General features: G+C 42.1%; 1 protein-coding gene across 1 annotated transcript; it reads right to left on the minus strand.

Moving 5' to 3' along the window:
- Positions 1-1,973: 1,973 nt before the first annotated feature.
- Positions 1,974-17,104, minus strand: LOC102012491 (kinesin-like protein KIF13B; the record flags this gene model as incomplete). The annotated part of the gene is given in 6 exon segments (XM_005415115.2): positions 1,974-2,114; positions 3,540-3,752; positions 11,157-11,268; positions 12,546-12,658; positions 15,105-15,239; positions 17,017-17,104. Coding segments are annotated over 6 exon segments (787 nt in total), but the record flags the coding sequence as incomplete, so codon positions are not given.
- Positions 17,105-18,078: the final 974 nt, after the last annotated feature.

The following is an 18,078-nucleotide window of genomic DNA, read 5'->3' on the forward strand; positions in this document are numbered from 1 at the left end:
GTAGTGCATGCCTGTGATCCCAGCATTCCAGCTGACACAACTAATACAGGAGGACCACTGTGAGCTCAAGGCCAGCCTGAACTACTACATAGTGAGTTCAAGGCCCGCCTGAACTTCACAGTGAAGACTTTATCTCAAATGAACAAAAAACAACAAGGACACGTGTGGGTGGAAAAAGAAAAGATCCCAAGGATAAGCCCCTGACACTAATCTTGTTTAGGCCCAAACTGCTTTGAGTCAGTGTTTCACTGTTAGAGTAACTCAAAAAGGTGCAACACAGTAATTCCAAACTGTACAATTACTAGAATAACTTTTAATTCACGAAAAATAGAAATTAAGATATGTAATGAGAAAGAGTTTATCACTGGTATTTTTTTCCTCTGTAATCTGGGGCCAGGCAGGGATACAGATGAAGTGAGGTTGGCCATACACTGATTAGTGATGAAACCAGGTGTTGGGTACCAGTGCATTTATATATTCTTCTCTAATTGAAAATGTCTATGATAAAAATGTTTTTGAAATCAAATTAAATCCTAGTTCACACTAAAGTAACATCCATGTTATGCTAAAGAGTAGTACCTTCCTCCAACATGTGAAGTATAAATTGATTCTGGACAGCACATATGAAGAAGAAATGCACTGCATGATGAAAGATGTCATGAGTTCTATGAATTCTCTAATCCAAGGAGCAGCTAAAACATGGGTTTAACTCAGAGAAGGGCAAGAGACAGAAAGGTGACTATAAATAGCTGAACAACTGAACTGGATAATAACAGTCCCTATCTTCTGGGGCTACTAAAAGGATTACGTCAAATACTTTAGTTATAAGTGCTTATTAGTAAAATGCCCAATACAGAAGCCTATCCAACAAGGCTGGTTTTACTGTCATGAGTCACTACAGACAGGTGGGACACTTACTCTCTTAGCTGTAAAAGAAAGAACAAAGGAGGTGGATGAGTAGAAATGGAAGAACAAAAACTTTCAATAAACAGCCACACACATGGCCAGGTGTGGTGGCGCACACCTATAATCCCAGCACTTGGGAGACTGAGGCAGGAGAATTGCTGTGAGCTTGAGGCCAGCCTGGGCTACAAAGTGATTTCAAGGCCAGCCTGAACTACAAAGTGCAACCCTACCTCAGAGATGGGGCAGGGATGGAGAGAGGGGGGAGGGGGGGAGAGAAAGGGAGAGGGGAGAGAAGGGGGAAGAGGGGAGAGAGAAAGAGAGAGAGAGAGGGAGACAGCCACTATTACAGTCATCCAATCATGAGAATACTGCTAGCCCAGGTCCTAAGCGCCACATCTCCATATGTACTTCTAAATCAGAGGATACAGGACCACATAACAGGGAAGCCAAGGTCTTTTTCTAAGAGGAAAGACTTATCAGCACTTTTCCTCAATGCTAAACTTGACTTGGGGTTCTTAAACTAATGCTAATGTTCCCAAGCAAAGAGCTCACAACCTCCTCTATTTCATTTTTTAATAGTGAGTCACCACAGATTTAGGTATTTCATATTACTTCCACTTAAACTGTTACGAAGGGAAAAAGCTCCTGAGTAACTATTTACTACCAACTACCTATTACTAATAATTTTGTAATTTCGTAAGTTCTTTAGGTCTACAAGGTACTTAAAAGAATGAAGTACCCAAGAGCCAGAAGCTACAAGTAGTTACTTCATTTTTTTAAAAGTTAATATTGGGCCGGGGATATAGCTCAGCAGCACAGTGCCTGCCTGGCAAGCACAAGGTTGTGAATTGGATTACTGGTACCAAAAAATAAATAAATAATAGAAGTTAATATTACTGATATTAAAAACACTGATTATTTCTTACCTAACAAACCATTGCAATTATGCTTCCTTTATCCTTCAAATTATTTTTGTAACACACAGACGCTCTGGGATCTGGGTTGCTATTCTTAGTGCTAGATTTGCCAAGAGCAAAGATGCAAATCAAAAAGGAACCAGAGAAACACCACCTCTGGCTCAATTAGAAAACACGAACCTGTGCGATCTCTTCTGTTTTTCTTAATTTTTCCTCCCAGGTCACAGAAATTTCCTGGATTAGCTTCTCAGATTCTTCCAGCCGGTCTTTTAGCTCTGGAGATTTCATTGCCTATAACCAAAACGTTTGCTTCATGAAAGGTCTGGACAGCGCCCTGCAAAAGCAATCAGCCAACTCTCGAAGAACAAAGGTGGGCCCTGCCTCTGCGCGGGGCTGTGGCACGCTGAGGTCTCGTCTGCCTGAGACGGTGAGCCAGCGCTGACCTGGCTGACACCCAGTCACTGTGAGCACCAGGCCGTCAGCTCGCCCACAGTGCCTTCCAAAAGAAGGCTTACTTTCCCTCTCCCTTTCCTCTGTCCTACTGTAAAGACCTCATCACATTTAAGGAGATAAGCACATAAAGCTATTGGGGTTGTTAGTCTAAATTCCAATACATTATATATCTAGATTCACACACATGATTTAATCTCTACTGGTGACTTAAAGGAATGTATTCAAGCACATACAGAATAAATGTGTGCATGTTGCAACCTGATGTTATTAATACCAGGAAGACAGAGACAAAATTCCAAAGGGCCATGATGAATTGTAAAATGACTCCTGTAAAAACATAAATAAATAAAAAGACAGTGGTGAACAGGCAAAACCATGGTCAGCTACTTTGACTGTTTTACTGGTCTATGATCAAAACACTGGGTTAGAGGAAGAGGGCTTTGGTGCCAGCTCCAGGAAGAAGAAACAGCAAATAGGAAATCCTGTCTGACAATGGTGGAGCACTCGCTTGCAGGACAGAATTGTGCAGGTTTTCTTTTTTTTTTTTTTTTTTTTTTTTTTTTTTTTTTTTTCTCCGGTGCCGGGAACCGAACTCACGACCTTGCGCTTGCCAGGCAGGCGCTTTGCCGCTGAGCTAAATCCCAAGCCCCATTTGTGCAGGTTTTCAAATCCAGGAATGAAACATAAACACCATGCGTACACAGAACACAGAAGACGGGTGAAGCAGTGCTACCACGTGAAGTATTTGGGTATTTCACTTATAACGCAGCTTACTGTTCTACACACACAATTAGCCCACAGTGTAAAATTATTAAAAAACTAAAATTATTAATATGGATAGTAACATGATTCAAGTGAGGAAGGCCTCTGTTCTGACTCCTGCTCGCTCACAAATGAGAGGAAAAGTAACTGTACCTCCTTCAGTTCCTCTGCACCCAGTCCCATCTTCCGCACCGCAGTTACGCGGCACACACTCTCTTCTCCGCACCCTCTCCCTGTCCCGTCATGCCTTTCTCACAGCTGCTGCCCAGATGGAAATGGAGAGGAATGTTTTCTCAACTCCCTTTACTCTCTTCTATAATCTTTCTTAATCTCTCCAAGCCTCTCTAACGTTTCCAACAGGACAACCTTCTTTTATTTAATACTCAGCTCAAACTTCCCTTCCCATGAGAAATTCAAAGATTCTTAGTAGCATCTTCCTCACTTACGGCCAACGAGAAACAATTCAAGCCCTAGCTTGAGGAAGTTGTGCACGCCTCATACCTCTGCCTTGGTCAGCTGCTCCCGGAGCTTCTCCACCTCCTCACGGAGATCCCGGATGATCCGGGCATTGGGATCCTCGTTCACCACGGCATGATTAACAATGTGTTTGGCTCGATCTGCGTACCGCAGAGTGGAAAGGGTCTCGTCGTAGTTATCAGCTGCTGGGCTCACTGTAGCCACCATGGCTGTCTTGCTGTTTCCCCCCAGACTGTCCTGCCAGAGGGGAGAAAAGTGAGTAGGGTAATAGTTTAGAGTCGGAAGACCCCACATGAGAAAGCTGAGTCAGCAAGAGAAAAACTGACAAGGCCGAACACATATTTAAGGGCAAAGCTGGGGCTCACATGCAGGGACACAGACTCCCGTCCAGACTGTTTCTTCCCTCCCAAGCTACCTCTCTGAAAAAGGGAACTTTGCTTTTTTCAGAAAAGACAGGAAAATTGAATGATTTATTTCACTTTAATTAATTCTAACCTGGGTGCAATTAAAAAATTAATTCTAACCTCAGTGCAATACAACCCTATAATCCCAGTCGCTTGGGAAGATGAGGCAGGAAGGAAGCAAATTCAAAGCTAGCCTGAGAAATTGCTAAGATCCTGTCTCAAAAAGAAAAAGCAAAAAACAGCTGAGGGCTGCTTTATAGCACTTGCCCTGCATGTATGCGGCCCCAGGTTTGTATGCGGCCCCCATGGCCCGGTCCTATCAAAAATGAGTAATAATTAATTAATTCTAAATCAACTTGTCCCACTTAACAGGCGCACATTAGTGAGCAGACTACTCCGCATGAGAAGGACTTCTAAACGCCTACACCTCCCCTGGAGAAATTCGTGAGCACATGCTATCTGGCCTCTAGTCAAGGAGTGACCGCCTGAGATCTTCCTGCTGCACACCCGCTGGTACCAGCCTGTCCCCTAAGGAGCTGTCCTGCTTTGAAGACACAGGCACAATCACAGCATCCCAAGACAAAAGGCACACTGCAAAAACTGCATTTCTTCCCGTCCATAGGGCTACTACTATTCTGGCAGAAACTGCTAACCTAGGCTTCATGGACCACGCACCCCAGTGGGCCCCACCCTTCTGGTTTCCTGGAAGACTGTTTTTCCAGGGCCTGGGGCCGGGGAGTGAACAACCAAGCAGGGTTCAAGCTCCAGTGAGAGTCTAATGCCCCACTGATCTGACCGGAGGCAGAGACCAAGCCACGATGCCAGTCGTGTGGAGCAGCGGCAAATACAGATGAAGCTTCGATCCCTCACTCCTGCACCAGTCACTTGTCTCCTGCTGTGCGGCCTGGTTCCTAACAGGCCAGTGACAGCCGTCTATGGTCCAGGGGTTGGAGAGAACCCTGGTCCACACAATGGCTTTCATATTCAGACAAGGCCACTGAGATAAAATACTCATTTCTCATCTTTATTGTACTAGAACTGGTAAGTCCAGGGAAACAGGCTTTGGAACTGGTTTCCAACAAAATAAACAAACTACTTTTACTTCAGAAGAAAAAAAAATACTGAGATAGGAAGCTGGGAGTGTAGCTCATTGGTAGAGGATTTGCTCAGCATAAACAAGGCCCTAGATTCAGTCAAGGACGGAACCAAGGGCAAAAGGAAGACAGGGAGGGAGAGAGGCAGGCTAGTCAATGCAGGGGAAAAAAAGATGTATCTCAAATTCAAAACTGGAATTGGCACATCAAGCTCCCCCTGCTCCACGTGACCACACAACAGAATGGCTGTGACCCGTCTGTGGCAGGCAGCCTGTAAGACGGCCCCCATCCCTACCTCCTGGGATTTGTCACCTGGTTTGTTCCCTCGCCATGAGTGTAGCCAGCCCTTACTGACCATCCTATAATGACAAGAATACAGTGGAGGCGATGGCACAGCCCTTCTGAGGTACCATTAAAATGAGATGGTGGTTTCTGTCTTGGGCATCGTCTCTGCTCTGGAGGAAGCCAGCTGTCACGAGTGAGAGGGCCCTAGGAGGACACCCACAGGAGTGGTGTGGAAGCAGATCTGAAGCCTGCCCACAACTGTGTAAGCAAGCGGGTGTCCTCTTCCGGTCCAGGCCTGAGACGCCCACAGCCCCTGCTGACTCTGGACTGCAGCCACATGAGACCCCAGCCGCCCACTTTGTTCAGCTGACTTAGGAACTGCAGAGATAAACGACTGCTATTCCCTGCTATTAAGTTCTCTAGGAATGTGCTAGAGAACAATAGAGAACTACTTATACACAGCAATACACTGCCCCAGGCTGACAAGAATTAGGTGATAGAGACAGAGACAGAGACAGAGGCAAGAAGGAGAAGGAAATGAAGGAAGAACAGATGAACAGACGGATGGACTCCTTTTACATTACAGAACGTCACGGAGTAATAGATTCTCAAGTAAAAAGAGAAAAGTCAGGCATGATGGCACACACTTCTGAAGCCAGCACTCAGGAGGCTGAGGCAGGAGGACTAACTACCACAAGCTGGAGGCCAGTCTAGGCTGTATCAGTGAGTTCAAGGACAGCATTAAGAGGGAGATTTTTTTTTAAATATCTGAGGCCAGTAACAGGTAATTCACTAGATTACAGAAAAGCTAACTCTACTTTTGGGTAGCATTAACCTACAAGAAAATTCTTAGTTTTGAAGATATAAAGTCATTACAATTTCAATTTATATAAAATCTGCTATAGCAATCTGATTTATACAATCTTTGTGCATACTTAATTTTACTTAAGTTTTCAGGCTTTTGTAAAATCAATTATTAGTATTCCATTGTGTCAATGAAAAAACAAGCTTGTTCTGACAAAAGAGGTTAAATACCCTGCCTAAAAATTCAGAACTAGTCTACTGAATAATAATCTATTGCCCGTCTGTATGCTGTTTTTAAATCCATTAACATCTCCACTGCTCTACAACTACCCACAATACACACGAAGTAACAGCAAAATCTTGGAAACAACCCAAATGCCCATCAACCAAGGAATGGATAAAAAAGATGTGTTCTTTCTATACAATGGAGTACTATGCAGCTATAAAGAAGGATAATCTTGATACTTTATAGGGAAATGGATGCAACTTGAGCCCATTCTTATAAGTGAAATAAATCAGTCTCACATGCGTAAATATCGTATTGTCTCCCTAGGGTAAGAAGCTGAAACAGTAAATAAGACCCAATGTGTACAATCATTATGGTGAAATGGGAAGAAAATGCTCAAAAGGAAAGAGAAACTGGAATAGGGGAAAGGAGAAAAGAAGAGGAAAGGAAACACACACACACACACACACACACACACACACACACACACACACAGAAGATAGTTAAGATAGATATACCCCTAATTGCTCTTAGCTCGCTGAAAGGATAGGTATATGCCTATATTGCTTGATGGGTTTTTCATGCCTGTATCTTGTATTATGAGCAACTACTTTGAAGATAATGCACAATGTACTGAACACTCCTACTCTCCTACAACCCTGGTTTTGAAATTTTATAACATTGTTTTTATTGTTTCTTTTTCTTCCCTTTAAAATAAAAATAAAAATAAAAAATTTAAAAAAGAAAGTTCAGAGCTGAGGATTAAGTCAGATGACCCCATACCACTCCAAATTAATTTGTCCTGGGTCAGAAATACTAGGTTATTACTAACAGTTCTACATAACCACAGACAATGTCTGCTTACTCAACCATCAGTGAAATTTTGGTTCCAAAGAAAACAATCATATTGTAGAAAATATACTCTGAGGTATGAAAAGGCAGGAAATATAACTAATCTGGACTTCAGGAAGTAAAAGCCACTTTGTTCATTTTATTCTTTCACTTCTAGACATTGATCTCACAATCCTGGTGCCCCAGATTTGGCAACTTAAAGAAAAATGTCATCCAGAGTCCTATACACATTAATTACAGTCAGATGTGATGGGAGAAGATCACATGGATTAAATCTCGGGTTGCAGCTCCATTCCCCAGGAGCACCAACACCTACTGCAACTGCCAGCCCACATGAACAGCAAAAAGGAATGGGTGAAGAAAATTTCTAACAGCAACTACCACAGGAAAATAACGTGTATCCTGCTGCAGCTTATGCTCAGAAAAAGAAACCTGGCAAACAGCAAATGCTTGATATGAGAAAAGCCCTTGTCCATGAGGCAACAATATGCTTATATTAAAAAATGGTCTTGTGCCATTGGCAAAAAGGAAATAGTAACAAAAGAGCTGGCACTCATTCAAAGAGAAAGTATAAAGCTTCTTGTTTACTCTTTAATTGCCTAATTAGGCAAATCAGATGAGCTTTGTTTCAATGTAGCAACTGCAAATTAAATGGACACTGGAAAGAAATTTAATTTGGGAAGTCAGAATTTTTTAAGGCTGAATGACTCTGAACTCATCAAATCAAATTACTTCATTTTACAGATGAGAAATTGAGACCCAGGAAGGACAGAGACTCATCTTGAAATCATAAAGCTGATTCAGAGCAGAGCTGAAATTATTTATGACTCAACTCTTCAGGTAGGTTACCATCTAGCGGAAGAGGCAAGTACTCTATGAAAAGAACTAAAATTGGGCTAAAGAGGATGTGATCGGGGAGAACAAAGACAGGTCAGAAGGCCAGCTCTGGGGTTAGGAAGACTCCCGAGAAGGTGGCCTCTGAGACCTGCAGGTGAACAGGCACTACGCAGGGAAGGCGGCGATGGAAGGGGACTGAGATGGGGGAAAGAACGCACCCAGAAGAAGGAAGCCCTCGAAGGCACAGAGCAATCTTCACTTAGCCAGAATTTACAACACCAGGAACCAAAAGGGGAACAGTTAGAAGGAGGGGTCAGGGGATGAAGGGCCTTGTAAGTCACCTGTGGTTAAAGAATTTGGACTTGATCCTAAGGCCTGGGAACAGTTACTTTAATTTAGACGGATGTTGCAACCTAACTTCGGAATGGATTTGACTAAGAAAGCTGGAGGGCAATGTCTGTCCTCCAGGCAAGAGATCAAAGTCGCCCCCACTAGGGCAGTGTCAATAAGAAGGGAAAAGGGGGTGACTGGAAAGGTACCCATCCTCTAAGGCTCAGGTTTAGAAGGATGCAAACACCAAGATCACGCCACAATTACTACGAAGACATACTGCAAAAACTGTAAAAGAAACTGTAATTGTATGAGTTCAGTGGAAGGCACACTGGGGAATATGAGAATCCTATGTATGTCCTACAAGGGTCAGGGAGAGTCAGACCAAGAATTAGGGAAGGAAAAGCAACAGAGACCTGAAAGCTCTAGAATCCTTTTGTAGAAGCGCCCCTATGTATGATCTTGGTGCAAAAGTAAAACATGATCTTAAAAAGGTCACAGAAGAACTTAGGGAAAAAATAACAACGAAAGTCAAATGAATACTTGATATATTTTTTAAACTGAGACTTAACACATGGGAATTCCAATAACCCAAATTATACAGAAAAAGTCAACTTTGGGGGAAAAAAATGAGCTTTTTAAAAGATATTTTTCGTTCCACTCAAAGTATTACAAACAGCTTTTCCTCCTTATTTCCTATCACGCACTGGTCAAGTCAAGCACATCTCCAGAGAGGTGGGCAGTGAACTCACCCTGTACTCCAGGCTTGACCCTGCCATCTGCAGGATTTGCACCCTTTGCTCATCTGACAAACGGGAAAACTACCATTCATCTTCTGCCCCGGGAAACAAGCCCTTGGGAGGCATCTGATTCTGCTCAAACAGGTTCTCCTAGAGCCCCGCTGAGGGGGTGGCCACTCAAACTACTGAGGCCATTAATGATTGCCAACTAAACTCACAAAAGACAGTCCCTATTGTTTGCAATAGACTGACGTAGCAACAGCACAACAACATAGATAATGTATATTCTCTCTCCTTTTTTTTTGTCTTTTTGAGATAGGGTCTCGCTCTGCAGTTCAGGCTGGCCTCGAGCTCACTTTGTAGGCCAAGCTGGCCTCGAACTCACAACGATCCTCCTGCCTCAGCCTCCCGAGTGCTGGGATTACAGGCATGCACCACCACACCCGGCTGTTATTCTCTTTCAAACCAGGCAGATCAAAGGAACAGTCATGTATGATCAAGAAATGTTTCTGTGGATGATCTGAGGAAGTGAATATCAAGATTTTTTCTGGAGAAAAGTGAGATGATGAGGTTAATGCCTGACACACTCCTTGGGAGCAAAGTGACTGCACTATCCACTCACAAATGGTTTTTAATGATCAAAAATTATTTATCCTTTTGTCATAAATTTCTAATTTGTTGCATTCTGGCCAAAGGAAGTAACCTACCTGATTTTCCAACCCTGGCCAAGTTATCCAGTTTTAGCACTACACTTAAGCAGAACTTACTGCTATTTATGTAAATAAAGGTTTCACTTGACAAAGCACTGAAACGGTGTGCAGGGTTTTACATTAATAAGTTGAATACTAGAATTCTCTGGGACAGTGTAAACCAGGGAAAAGAATGCACTTCCCTTCACAAAGGCAGTTCCCTGGACCCACAGACCTGGGTGATAGCTGTGCCCTCACTTGGCTCGCTGGCCCGTGTTTCACTCATTTTACAGTCAACTCCTCACACAGTGAGCAACAAGAGTTCAGTAAATTCTTATCAATGAGGAAAAGAGCCGTTCCAAAGCAAAACAGGACACACAAAATTATTTCTCCATTTTTTTTTTGAGACAGGGTCTTGCTATGCAGTTCAGGCTAGCCTTGAGCTCACTTACGTAATGCACAGAAATGCACTTTCTCACTTAGAAATGCACAGGCATTTCTCCATTTTAAAAAGCAGAAAAAAGTATTAGACAAAGTGGAAGATTTTGTTCAGCGCTGCAACTCTATAAATGTCACTCGAACTTCTATCCTCTAGCCCAGCTGATGTCCCCTTCACTGCACCACCTCTAGGAAGACTGGGGAAAGCCGGGGAAAGCCTGGAAATAGCCTCACTTTGGCCCCCCAGCTCTGATTCCACGGAAGGGCCCTCTCTGTTGCAGGGAAAGTCACAGCTCATAGTGTGACACCCTGGGAGTGCAGCTCGTCTCCCTTCCTGCACCCTGAGCCATCAAGACCTAGGAGTGGCTGCATTTCCTTCCGCTCTCCTTGGAGGCGCTTCACGTGGTGGTGACTTTCTCCTTCTACCTCTTCCATGCGCGCTAATGAATTAATCGGTGAATGTGTGCCTACTTCCTATCTTTCAGCAACACCTCTAAGAAAGTGAGAGCCAATTAAATGATCATGAGCAAAGTTAAACGAAAGACAAGGACCAAACTATTGAACAAAGGATCGTGAGACAGAGAGCGCAGCCCAGCAGAGGGCACCAGGCAGCGCACGCTCCTTTGCTGTGACTCACTCAGCTATCACATTCGCCCTGTTCCTCTTCCTCCTCACAAAGCTCCAGGGGCATCTGTGCGACTCAAGTGTGCCCAGCAGCCCCCGCGCATGCTGGCTCTGGGGGACGCGGTGGTGATAGCAGGAAGGAACCTGGGCGTACTCAGTCCTTAAAAATTATGATTGTCTTAACAGTCTAATAATTATCAACTTGAACACTGACGGACAAAGTTATAACCAGAAAAGACTAATTAATAGTTTACTCTGTACTCTTCTGTTTTGCCAACCACCAAGGTATGTCAGGAAAGGAAGGAAAAAAACACTTACTTTGAGCAGCCATGTGAGAACTGAGTCACGGTATGGAACGAATTTATTTTTGTTTTTGCCAGCACCCTGATCTGCTAAGGCTGAGATAACCAGACCGAGGGTTGTGAGGGACCTGCGCGGTGCAACAAACCATAATATTACAAAAACTGGAGCACATCAAATGTCACATTTTAGCACAAGGATGCAACACCCCTGAACCTCCACGCGAGCAGCACTGTGTTCTGCAATCTGCTGCTCAGTGTGGAAACACAAATGCTTAAAGACCTGCTGTCCTCTAACACTAGGTCAAGCCGTAAAGATGCTTAGCCCAGTTTTTTTCATACTGCTAGATAAAAATGTGAGCTATAAAACTTAAGTCCAGCTGGGCATGGTGGTGTAACCCTGTAATCCCAGCACTCGAGAGGCTGAGGCTGGAGGATCATTGCAAGTTCAAGACCAGCCTGGGCTACAAAGTGAGCCAGCCTGAACTGCATGGTGAGACTCTGTCTCAAAAAGACAAAAAAATAAACAAATAATATTTTTTTAAAAATGAAAGTTAAGTCCAAATATTGAAACAAACACTGTATCATGAAGAAAGAAGCCCCAAGACGATATAATAATTAAAACCTAGGACAAGCAAAATTTACATCTGTATGATTTCAATAACAGCACAGCACCTAGATGAGGTGTCCTGTAATCTCTAGTTGGTAACTAATGACTCAATACACGTCCTCATGGGACCCTAAGGACAAATAAACTCCAGCCCACAGGAAGCTACCAGTCTAGCTTGAGAGAGAAAAGATAACCACATGAAGCACTTGGTGAACAAAATATTACTTCATAAAGTCCCAGCTTCTTGGACTTGGACAAACACAACAGCAGTAGTGAAAGGGCCTGCCCAATGTAGCTAGTACAGTGTCTGTTTAGACAGCAGCACGGGTCACAATCACCAGCTGGCCTATGAGACCAACTGTCGTCCTTTTCTATACCTTGGACCAGTGGTTCTCAGCTGGATGGCAGCAGGCCCCCAGAGGGAACCGCAAGCCACTGAGTCTGGGTGGTCACAGCTAGGGGGAGCACTAGTGCCATCTAGTGGGCAGATGTCAGGGATGCTGCTAACACCCTGCAATGCGCAAGATACTCCCACTCCAGGATAAAGAATCACCCAACTCAAAGTCAATAGGGCCATTGTTGAGGAAGCCTGACTTAACTGAGTCTGTGCTCCTCAGCCCCATCACACGGCTCTACAGGGCCTAACAAGAGCCCAGGCCCATGGAAGACAAAGTAAATCCAAACTACAGCGCAGCCTTCACCAATCCAGAATCACCTTACGTTAATAACCACAGATGCTCCCCTGTTTGGCTTCCCATTAGCTCCACAAAGCAGAAGAGTACACTTCAGGAAACTTACTTGTTAATGTTGCTGCCCTCCTTCAGCCTGTCGCCAGCGGCTCCAGTTTTTGTTGCTCGTTCACTGCCAGCTAAATCAACCAAGCTCAATTTCCCCACTTTCTCCCCAGATGTCTGTGAAGCAAATGGATACACACTAATAAGCACTCAGACAATGCAGAGGGCAGGCTGTCCCAAATGAATGGGTTCATTATCTAAATCCTTTTTTAATTTGCTGTTATTACAAAATTTTGTGCTGTTGTAGAACACTGTAAGAAAACTACAATCTAGCAGTGATACAAAAGATCCCTACTAATCCAGACAGAGTGACAGTTATCTCAGAAAAATAGTGCCCTCAAAATAAAGACATTTGGAAGGAAGCCCAGTACAAATTTTCAGAGAAGAGCCAGGTGGGGTGGCATACACCAGTAAATCCAGCTACTTGGGAAGCTCAGGCAGGAGGATTGCAAGTTCCATGCTTTTTGGGCAACTCAGTGAGACCCTGTCTCAAAATAAAATAACAAAGAAGGGGTGGGGATATAGCTCAGTATTCCCTGGGTTCAATACCTAGTACTGCAAAGAAAAAAAGAGTCTACAAAACTACTTACATGAATTTTAACATGATTTGAAACTATGCTTAAATTTTTATATTTACCAGTAATCATCATCATCTTTTTTTTTTCCTTTTTTGAGACAGAGTCTCGCTATGTAATTGACACCGGCCTTGAACTAACTGTGTAGCCCAGACTGGCTTTGAACTTGCAGCAGTCCTCTTGCCTCTGCCTCTTGAGTGCTGTGATTAAAGGTGTGCACTGGTTTACCAGTAATCCTGAGGCAAAATACCAATATTCTTAGTGATGTAAAAACAATAATCTGACTTTTATACAACAGAAGTAACCCTCAAAAGCTCAGAACACTTTCTAAAGTATCATTTTATTCACATACAGTATAGTAACTCCTTTTTTTGAGACAAGGTCTCACTCTGCAGTTCAGGCTGGCCTTGAGCTCACTTTGTAGCCCAGGCTGGCCTCCAACTCACAATGATCCTCCTGCCTCAGCCTCCTGAGTGGTGGGATTACAGGCATGCACCACCATGCCCGGCCTATTTTATACTTTCAGGTATTAGATTTATACTAGTTTTAGTTAAGATACTTTAAATGTGTACACAGTGCAACTTTTCCTTATTGAAGTACATACATGAAATGGATATTTTATACCTCAGCAGCAAAACAACAAAAAAAGAGAAAGCCAATGACAAAATCTATACACTGGATCATTTCTTAAACTTTCCCTTACAATATACATTTATATTTATTTCCATAAAATGAACATATTCCATAAAATGAAATATTGCATATTTGGAAAGCCGAAGATATTCGGCTTTCCAAATAAAAAGTATTTTTGACTAAAGAAACAAAAAAGTGTCTTCAGTATGTTTTTTGTCTTATGCTACAAAGGAAACAGAAAACAAAGAACTTTTTGTTGTTACACTAATCTTGCTGTGATGGTTTAAAAAAAAGAGAAAACTATGCTTTCAGCAAATGAAAACCCTGCCAAAATATAGCACTATGTCAGGGTGATTACTTTGGCTTCTGGTACTTGAATCTGAGCACCAAGGGGTGGGCATCATAACATACTATGCAAACCTTCCCATGGAGAGAGAGAAAACAGAAATGTACAGGTCAACACAGAAGTCCTCAGTGTGGCACATGCATTAACATCTCTGACTCAGTTTCAGCTTATTCTTCACCATGTTCCAAATCAAATACTCAAAAACTTGTTCTATCAAATCCAGTAACTTTATAGTACAATTTCCCCAGTGCAAGTTATCCTTTCCAATCCTGGCTGTTTAGCAGAAGAACCTCCACTAAATCGGCTGGTGCATTTCCATGCACTCAGCCAGCCAGCAGAGGCAAAGCCCCAGGCTGCTGAGCTGGGACTGCAGGTCGTCAGCTGCATGGCTTCATTTGCCCTTGCCTCTAGCTGCAGAGGGTAGGACCTAAAGCCCACATCTCTACAGCACCTCCCACAAGGTCTGGGCCTAGGAAGGGCACAAGTTCTGTGCATCAGATCTTCTTGCTGAAGAACTGGACAACAGAGATGAAGTGGTTCTTTGTGGCTCTCTGTGCCGGGAGGCAGGATCATGGCAAGACCAAGTCCGGCAACACAGTTTCCCAGCACACGCTTCCATCTCTATGGTGCTAGGACACAGCCTTATTGACAGGAGCAACTTCTTTATTCCTGCTACCTGGTCAACAGTTATGGGGCGCACCTTGAATGCATGGCTCTAGGAGGTCCTCAAAGACAGCACCATTCTGAGGTACCAGATCTGTGTGGCTCTGAGCATCATTCCTAGAGACTCTGTCTAGAACCTGCTCCTCCTCAGGTGTTCTGACAACTCCCCAGTCACTAATATCCTACACTAAACCCCTTTTAGATCACTAAAGTGGTTGCTGCTTCTTGTCTAGAGTTCTAATTGATAGGTAAGTCTGGCTACGATCTGAATTCATCTAATGTCTCACAAGAACAACATAAATGAGCACTTTAGACACTAAAAGAGGTCATGCACATGAACACCTACCCCAGACTTCACGTCATAGAGTGTGTGTGTGAGGGTGATTTTGAAGACGGCATGGGATCGGCTACTCTCCTCATTCATGTTGGTTGCAGCAACTGTCCGAGATTTGTTACCTTCAGACATCAAAGACTCAATATCCTAAGTGGAAACAAGTCACAGACACACATCTCATTGTCTATGTAATAAACAGTAACTCAGCTGCACTGTGAAATGCATTACAAATTTTTCTAGTCAACACATTTGCAGTTTATAACTTATTTTTAAATGAACACTAAGCCCCACAGAATAAAAGAGCTAACACTGTCTCGAAAACTAAACTTATTATTTTTTGTAGGTACAGAAGAAAGTCACAGCTTTAACTCAGGAAAGTTTAAAAGCTACATTATTGAGTCACACAAGATAGACAAATACTCCATCCCAATACTCATCTACTTCAGGAATTTGAAAAACTTAGTGTCTTTAATTAGAAAAGCAGGGCCTGGTAAATGCAAGGTCCTGAGTTCGATTCCCAGTACAAAAAAAAAATTATAAAAGCACTGCAAGTTTATTGTTAAAAATAAATCCAATTATAAAAATAAGAAAAAACAAATAACAGTAACTTGTAATCCCTCACTGAAGCATATTACTACTACTATCATCACATCTTAGCATAGCTGTGCTTAAAAATGAAAACATCAAGAGACTAATTTTCTGTACAAATTTGCTACTTGGTTGCTCTTACTGCTAAAAAAAAAAAGCATTACATAACAGATCACAGAATTTTCATTTAAAAAATGCTATAATCTCTAAAAATGGTTAATCAATGTGAATTTTAGTTTCACTACTAACAACAGAAAGCTATAAAAGCATCTACCTGGGTCACTGGTGTAGCTGAGTGATGCAGTGCTTGCTTAGCATGTGCGAGGCCCTGGGTTATATCCCCAGCACCACAAAAATAAACAAGCAAATAATCAACCATGTAAGAATTTTCAGAAACAAGACAAATGGTTATGTATGAAATGGACGTGTGCATGCCTACTATGATCCAGCCTTTTCTTCCCCATAACAGAACCCTATCTTTGATTATGCATCCTGTGGTAGAGCTAAGACACCACATTTCCAAGACGCCCTTGCAACACAGGCTTGGCCACATGACTAAGTTTTAGCACATGGTACAATACAGATTGCCCGGTCCACTTTCCTTAAAGGGAGTAGGCCTTGATCACAGTCTGACTGTAAGAGGCGTCTTGAAGTGTGAGAACACTGCATGACCATCCCCATGTGCAGTGGGAAAGGAACGGCATCTTGGAGCCACCACACCAGTCCTAGAGCAGTTTCCCCTAGACAGCTTACACAAAAAGCCTCGTTTAATCCATCGTTCTCTTATTTGTTCACTCAAATGTATATGGAGAGCGTGTACCATATTCCAAGTACTTTCTAGACAATGAAGATACACAATGAACAGAACAGGAAATAACTCATACTTCAAAAACCTTAATCCTACTATATTTTTATGTTATATGCAGTAAAATGATATACATATGTGAAAAACTCTGAAAATCACAAGATTGTAAGTGAAAAAGAATAGTGTTTAAGGAAAATTCAGCATGATAAATAAAAGGCCTCAAAAAAAAATAAATGAAAAAAAAAAAGCAATGTGAGAAAGAGCCAGAACAGAAAAGCAACATGAGGTAAAGTCTACAGTTTTCTAGATTTGTCCCATCCGTTTTACAGCCATGACGTCTGGCAAGCTTAATCTGTAAGATTCATCACATTTAGTCCACCTTAACTCACTGGTTTCACACTCTGCTACCTCACGTTAAAGATTTCTTTGTAAACAATGATTTACTAAGTGATGCTATTATCAATTTAAGTTTTTTAAAAAAATCCAACAGAAAACTGCACAAAAATTAGTTCACAGAAAGGACATTGTTACCTTGTAGCTTGTGACAGCCAGTTTAGAAAGTCCATCCACATAGGGTCCCAATACACTGTGCTCTCTGACTTTCAACGTTTGGCGGCTTCTGTTCATGAAAAACAAAGAAACCATTTGTTAAGAATGATCTGTTTTTAAAGGACTGAACTGTGCTTCATGGAAATATATATATTTAATTTAAGAAAGACCCCAAGTAAATAAAACCAACTGACTTGATCCCTGAAGAATTTAAAACAAACTTTCAAAGCTTCACTGGAAAGAACAGCTCCATAATGTGCTAAAATATCACATCACTCAAAAGGGTAAGCTGTGGGATGTCTATTTACTACCATAAAGAATGCAGAGTCAAAAAAATATGAACAGTCTACTTGTCATATCACAGAATGTGGCACGGAGATGGAAATTCAATAAATGTTAACTGTGCAAGAAAGGAAAATTCAGACCCAGCTCAATCACAAATGAAGACAAAGAAACAAAGACAGTAAAATGAATCTAATAATGACTTAAAAACACAACACTGGGCTTATCCCATGGTCATGAGGGTGTCTGAACATCGGGGAGGAAAATCACAGACTTTACGACACTGAAGGACTACAAGAGGGGATAAAGTATGACCATTTCAACAAATGTATGAAAAAAAGATTCAATAAAATGAAAATTAAATACACTCTCATAACTTTTCAAAAAATGAACCTCTTAGAAAAAAGGAACTGAGAACCCCGTGAAGAGCACCTGCCAAAAGCACAGATTATACAGCACATTCAATGCTATAAGCCAAAAAATACTAAGTATTTGCTAAGATGTTTGCTGAAGGGTACAAAGTTTCAAGGGTACAATCAGTAAGTATGCGAGTGATGGATGTGTTAACTATTTAGTTAGCTATTCCATAATGGCACATATATCAGAACCTCACACTGTGCTTTACAGAGAGATACAAGTTTTTGCAACTAAAAATAAAATTTTTAAAAAGGAACAATTGGGGATGGTGAGATTTCAGGTGATTCCTACTTTATGATCTTTTGGTTATACATCCTTTCTACCATGAATGTGTATTCACTTTGA

Source organism: Chinchilla lanigera, unplaced genomic scaffold (assembly GCF_000276665.1).
Source record: "Chinchilla lanigera isolate Chin_1 unplaced genomic scaffold, ChiLan1.0 scaffold00401, whole genome shotgun sequence".
NCBI classification, from domain to species: Eukaryota; Metazoa; Chordata; class Mammalia; order Rodentia; family Chinchillidae; genus Chinchilla; species Chinchilla lanigera.